The sequence below is a fragment of the Marmota marmota genome, unplaced genomic scaffold (genome assembly GCF_001458135.2).
Source record: "Marmota marmota marmota unplaced genomic scaffold, marMar, whole genome shotgun sequence".
NCBI classification, from domain to species: Eukaryota; Metazoa; Chordata; class Mammalia; order Rodentia; family Sciuridae; genus Marmota; species Marmota marmota.
Genome location: NW_025999945.1, coordinates 6035614 through 6042821, shown reverse-complemented (window position 1 = coordinate 6042821; position 7208 = coordinate 6035614). Strand labels below are relative to the sequence as shown.

The 7208-nt window shown below is 34.2% G+C and overlaps 1 protein-coding gene across 1 annotated transcript in view; it reads left to right on the top strand.

The window, feature by feature from the left end:
* Positions 1-3775: 3775 nt before the first annotated feature.
* LOC125616425 (ankyrin repeat domain-containing protein 26-like) overlaps positions 3776-7208 on the top strand; it is a 6624-nt gene continuing 3191 nt past the window's right edge. The window contains exon 1 of the mRNA XM_048801723.1: positions 3776-4457. Coding sequence (XP_048657680.1) covers positions 4107-4457 — 351 coding nt within the window. The 5' untranslated portion in view covers positions 3776-4106. The remainder of the gene's footprint in view (positions 4458-7208) is intronic.

The window sequence follows — 7208 nt, the reverse complement described above, 5'->3', positions numbered from 1 at the left end:
TTCACAGTTTTGTTTGAGATAAACTCTCCAACATGGGCTTCCTATGAAGCTATACTAGGACAATGCCTTTCAGATATCTGTACCCTTCACATCCTGAAGGGATTTGGAGGTACTATCTCACTTCTTTCTGAAGTCTTAAGAGAGGTTTTTTCAGTCATGATCTCGGCTTCATCTTTGGACCATGATTCCCAGCAGCGTTGTGGATTTCTTCTTATCCAAAAGCCATTTATTTTAGCATTCTTTAGCAATTTGACATGTGACGAGACTACCAATGGGAAGCAAATATTTGCACCTGGTAATTCTTGGGTCTTCATATTTAATGGTCTTTCTTTAGCTTATCTCTCATGTCAGTTTTACTTTCAGCTGCTATATAGCAAGAGCACCCTTTCCTCCTGGTTTCCGTACCATTTTCTTCACTAGCACCTGAGCCCTTATTAAGGGCCACCAGGCTTCCACTAAGAGTCCCTTTGAAGACTTTTGACTTTTTTTTCTTCTTTGCTAGGTCTTTTTTGCTTACACTTAACTCCTGGTTCAAAAACATCCTATATTATTTTTAATTACATAAAATCCTATTTAGTATTGTTATCTGTGCCAATTATTGATGTACAATAAACCGCCACAAAAGTCAGTGTCTCAAAGCAATGTTATTGTCTCAGTCTGCAGTTTAGTCAAAGCTCGGTTCAGTCAAAGCTGACTCATCTCGTCTTCATTGGTATCAGCTGGGGTGACTTGAAACTGGGGACTAGAAAGACTTGTTCACTCACTTGTCTGGAAGTTGAAGCTGGCTTTTGACTGGGCCTTTAGCAGGGGCAGTCAAATGGACCACCTACATGAGGATTCACCATGGGCCTTGGGCTTCCTCACAATATGGTGGCTGAATACTAAGGGAAAGCTTCCCTAGTGTCAGGTAGAAGCTGTATCATATTTTATAACCTAGCTTAAGAGGTCACATAGCCATTCTACCACATTCTATTCATTAGAATCCAGTTACAAAAGCCAGCTTACATTCAGGAGAGGAAATTTCATGGGAGAAATTTCAAAGAATATTGACAAATTTTAAAACCATCACTCTAAATAATTAGTATACTTAAAAGTAAGCATTCTTTCCAAGTCAGTACTACAAAAATCCAACAAACCTTTGTCGTCGTTGTTGTTTAGTATGTTCCCTAGCATTGTGGGGAAAATCATAACATTACAAGAAAATGCTATTGAATTAAGTCCTTTATATTACAAAAAATATAATGATGTCACTTAAACTTTTATATTAGGAGATGTCATTGCTCCTTACCAAGGATCATTATTTATTAGAATGCAATTCAAAATAACATAAAACATTTGCAGTTTGGAAAAAGGCTTGTAACATTAGACCGAATATTTATAAGATTCATCAATTAGAGTCTTTTTAAAGTCTTCCCTTGGGAGCAATTTATGGGCACAGACCTAAACACCTCACTGTGATGACCCTAAAACATTTTTAGAAATTACAGGGCATGGAGATGAGAAGAGGAGTAAAAGACTTGCTACTAAAAGAGGTGACTCAGAGTCATTTTCAGAAGTAAAGTCATGAAACAATCAATAGAAAGGTAAAAAGCTAAGATCAAGTGTAAACACTTTGTGACAAAGATGATGAATGTAAAGACTGTTTTGTGACTCATAATAATTCTAACTTTCTGAGTAATTCAAGGAACACATTCTCAGAACCTAGTATAGATTATATTTTATTGCAACTGTATTGATGTCACAATTTGTTAATTGGTTTTGTATTAATTTGTCATAATTTGTTAATTGGCTTTGTATTCAGATATTATCAGTATATTTCCTTCATTACTAAATTCTATCATTTTTTTTCCATGCAGATTAAAGATGAAGCTGAATCTTCAAAGTATCTACATCTGGATGCACAATATCAGTGTTTCCAACAGCAGTTATTATCTTTGCAAAGTCTACAAAATATATGTGAAAAGCTAGAAAGAAATCAAAACAAGTGGGAACAATATATAGTAGAAATCTCAAGTCATATAGAAAACAGTAGAGTAGAACAAGGACAAGGACAAGGAGCATGGCATGCAGGGGACATCAAAAACCGAGTAAAACAGGATTTGGAAGAAAAACAGAAACAAGTAATTTTATTTTTTCGGTTAATTTATTTTGCCTGGACTGTGCTTTGGAATTCATTTCACTGAAAACTATATTTTGAATACTACATTGTGTGTCCTATACATCCCTCAAGGGATGTAGATTTCTAAAAGAAGATGACATCTGATTTTTTAAATATTTCAATTTCCATCATCATTATAACTAAATTTACCTATCAGAATATTGATTTTCATCAGAGAATAATTTAATATTTAAGAATAGTTTGTATAAAAAAGTAGGAGGAGGAAAAGGAGATAAGAAGTATAGACTTATACCATATTCTTGAATTAAGTTATGTTATTTAATTTTTTTAAAAAAATCTGAATTGATTGTATTGCTTTGAATGATCAGACTAACATAACAATGATTCAAGGCTGAGGATGTAGATCAGTGGTACAGCTCTTGCCTAACATTATAGACACCACATCTTTTTTCCATATATTTCAAAGTTTTCTCTGAATCATTGACTCAAAATTTAGGAGATAAACATAGAATAATTATTTGGGTTATAATTATTTTAAAAGTATATGCTTTAATTATTCTTTAGACACAAGCACCGGCTCAAGAAAATTCAGAGCAGTTACAACAGAATAATCATGCGACATTAAGTCAGATGCAACTCAGAATTCAAGATCTGGAATCTGAACTGTCTAAAATGAAAAGTCAAAATTATAGTGAAATAGTGGAAGAGGAATATGAGGAATTCTATCTAGGAGAAACCACAGTTATAGAATCACTGTCGGCTAAAGTAAAGAAGTAAGTCAAAACTTGAGGAAATAACTTAAGCTCCTTAATTTGTCTCTTATGCATAAGTTCCAGTGAGACAGCTTTGTGAGATTTGTAGGATGCAAAGGCTAATCAGACGGTGTAATTTTGGAAAGTAATGTTAGTAAATAACTTGTCCAGGAAGTTTATATTCTCCCCTTTTCTTGCATTTATATGGCTTTCCCCACTGCTTAATTTTCTCATATTCTTAACCTGGTCTATTAGTCTTTTAGCTAAGTGGTTTTGGAACTTTCCAATCAGACATTTACATTGTTATGAAATTGTAAGTATTCCTTTAAGTAGAAATATTAACACGTTTAACTTATTTTAAAAAGATTACAGCTTAAGTCCTAAGGGTCAAGTACCGTTAGTACTAACTCTCTAGACACTTTCTGGGACTGGGTAAATCAACTGGTTTTGGTTGTTTTTTTTGGTACTATCCCTGGATAGTGCCTGGAGACACAGTGTCCTTTACAGTTTTTCCTCTCTACATTAAAGCATACTTGTGATAGATACAAGGAAAGATGATCACGGGGATAAAGGGAAGTATGATTTCCAGTGTGGTTAAAAATAACTCCATGGTCAGCGCTAGGGTGAGTGTGAAAAACAAAAAGGGCAGGTGCCTCTTCTGATGCCTTGGTAACAATGAACTCATTGTCATGGGATCTGTTTTAATTCTTTTTGATCACCAACTCAGTTAACTTATTCTGCCCTAGAGATTGTTGCTCTGAATTATTTCTCAGTGTCTGATGCTTAATTTTTCTTGGTAAAGGGTAGAATGCACAGAAGGTGACAACAGATTCTTATTAATACCTTCAAGGGCTGTTTTTTAAATCCCTAAGCTAGTTTACTGAATATAATTTATCTTTAGCTTTTCTTTACTTTTATTTTCTAGTTATATATGTTTAAGAAGTACATGATGTTGTAATTCACTTCAAGATAGTGAAATGGCTATCGTGGTCCAGTAACTCAAGTTACCCATTTCCCAAATAGGTGCCCTTTAAATACAAGCATTTCTATCGGCTGCCTCAGGAATCTTGCAAAGGCAGCATTGTTAAGCCGAAGCTGGCTTAATCACTATTGCTCAGCCACCTACATTGTTTGAATTTCTTTTTAGTCGGGAACCCCCTAGCAATAGGTACACTTCTTTAGAACAATTTTAAAACTACAATTGTATACACCATGTATACTCTGATGAGTTTTCAATGAGTCTTTTCAAGACTCCATTTAATGAGAAATTCCATTACTCTTATTTATTTAAAAAATACAAGTCATTTAGGGAAAAATTGGATACTAAGTATGTGTTTGCCTTTTGCAGTCTTCACAGGAGAAATGAGAGGTTAGAGGAGCTTAATATCAGACTTCTGGAGGAGAAACACCAGATCCAGTCTTTACGCTGCCCTCTTTATACAAGGCCTGTCCCAGAGCTCTCTTGTGTTAGAAATCATGATAGCAGTCAGAGACTCAGAAGAAGTCTTAGTCAAAGAGAAAATGCAGTGGTTCCTACCTCACACCCACAGCCTGCAAGGAAGAGCATGGAGGACTACCTGGCTGAGGTTAGTTATGTTTATGCTTTGGGTTTCAGATTTCTGATATAACTCTCATTTTGACTTTGGTAAAATACTGAGTCGTTTATCTGACTTATGCGTGTTAAGTGAAAGTCACAATAATCTGTATTAAGAAAGAAGAGAGAAACTTGACTTTTTTTAAAAAAAGTCCCTGAAGTTCTTATTTTCAAGAGATACTCATTTGAAACTGAACTGGGTCTTTTTTTTTTTTTCCTTAAATGCTTCATTTAAATAGGTTTCCAAAATGAATGTTACTGCCTGTGACTAAAGATACACTTTAAGAGGCCTTGACTTCACATCTGTGTGGTCTTCCTTTGGCTGTGCTTCATTGTACTCTTAAAAAATTCCCTGCACCATCCCAAGTCTTCCACCCCTAATCATAATTAAGATTGACAGTCATCACTTTATCACATATGGATGTTGAGAGTGTAGGGACATGGCAAGTAAATACTTTATATGAATTAAATAAATCTGTTGCTATATGTATATTTGTGGGGTGGGACATGAGTGTAGGGATCAAACCTACAGGTTTACACATGCTAGGTAAGCATTTCTACCCATACTCCCAGCCCAAGATTAATTTTTACCTTCATTGATTTGGGTATATTACTGACACTGGGAAAAAATTCCATTCTATTTAAGCAAATATTCTATTTCTTATTATAAATGTGGTTGTTCAAATACATCAAAGCCATAACAATATTCCTGAAACTTTTTACATGAAAAAAAAATTGTATCTCAACAGAAGTCACACCTCTTAACTAAACATAGATTGCATCATCAAGGGAGTGATGCAACTCAGAACTTGAATCACTTTTAATCATTATGCTTATTTTGCCAAAGGTGCAGAGTTAAACATATTTTTATATTAGTTATATGCTCTGTAATCCCTCTTGCCTCTATTCCGTTTTATCTACTAAACCAAATTCCCACTAGGCATTTTATTCTTTGAAAGATCCTTGTAATATTTCAATTTCTTTTCTTTCATTCATTTTTTCACAAGGCCTTTAAATATATGTATGGTTCTGTACTTAATTCTTCAGCCTCTCAAGCAACCAGCTGTTTCTCAGTTCTTTAGGGCAAAATACATATATATAATATTTACAAACTCACAAATGTAGCTTCCTTCATATATTAACCTATTAGAATTTTATATTGAATTGTAGTGGTTTAAAGGGCAAAGTTAATTGTTTTTGTTATATTTAGGTGCATACTTATAATGTTTGAGTGTTCTTTAAAATGGAGAGTGACAACAAATTTGAATTTTAAAATATTAGTAGTTACTAAAAATATATTAACTGTGGAAGATATATATACATATATATCAAATTGATCTTTAAGAAAGAATACATTATTTTCCAACCTATAATCTCAAGTACCATTTAATGGTAAACTGTCAATAAATATTGTTGAATGAGCAAACATATATTTGTATTTATTGTGCTTTGCTGTTATAGATTTCCCTGTACTTCTGATTGTAAAATCTTCCTTTCAACACTTCCCATCTTTAAAGTGGGGGATGTTTCATAGAATATAAGGAAAGATGATAAAGTCAAGGAAGAAGAAAACACTTCTGTTAGTGTTATATAGTCATCTTTCTTGTTGAGGCTCTGCTGAATAGGCAGCAAATGACTCTCCTCTTTCCCCTCTAAGTTCAGAACAGGAGTCAGGTAAATGGAGACAACACTCTAGCTTCATTAGTAATCCATAGCAATTAATGGGAGGATGTGGCTTTAGACATGCAGGCTCTGCAGGTTTCTGAATACCCAATCACAGAAAAGACTCAGGCACACAGTTCTCAGTGAAAGAAACCAATGTTTGCTCTTATGTCCCAGAGCAGGCCACTCACTACAGAGACAACAGCAGACTTGAATTTATGTTACTGTGAGCAAGCACATTTTTTTGCATGAGACAGGCAGAGCCAAGCCAGTGCATTCAGTGCACTTCATCTATCTAATTTCACCCATGAGATCAATCACCTCCCTTCTTTTGATGAAGATAGAGAGGGTACAATTACTCACATGGAAACTTGAGGCCAAGCAAATGAAGGTTCTCCTCTCTCGTTTCTGACAGTTTTAAATGATCATTCAAATTAAGCCTGCCTTTTATCACCTAACTAATGAAGAGAAGTTGGCCAGAAGTATGCTGATGGTAAAAAGAAACCACTGTGTTTTTAATTTTGCTATAAATAACCTAAAACATGGATAATTCTTTTGTCAATTGAGGTTGGTAAACCAAGTTTTATTTGGAAAAAATAATAGTTCTTTTAAATAAGAATTTTCTCAACTTCAGCTTGCTTGGTTCAACTAAAGATTCCTCCTTTAAGCTTATTGTAAAAACCATGTGGTTTATAAGTTGCATATATTTAACTGCTACCAACACAAGTTATGATATCAATTTTTTTTCTTCATTTTTAGTCATAGCTTTAGAAATAATCTATTAGAGAATTCTTTCAGGCTTCGACATTACTGAGCTCTAAGACAAATTTGGACATATACATTTTAAAAATCTGTGTATGGTTCCTAAATATGAGAGAATCTGCCGTAGAATCCCAGGTTCAGGAAGACCTAAAGCCTTTCCAGGCGTGAAGCCAACTGGCTGTGTGACCCAGCCCAGCTGTAATCTCTCTGAGAAATTAGGGACTTTGTGACTTTCATGTCTTTTAAAATTATTTTTAAAGAACAGAACTTTTTAAAAAAGCTTTTTCTTTTTTCTTTTTTTTTTTTTTTTTTTTTTTTT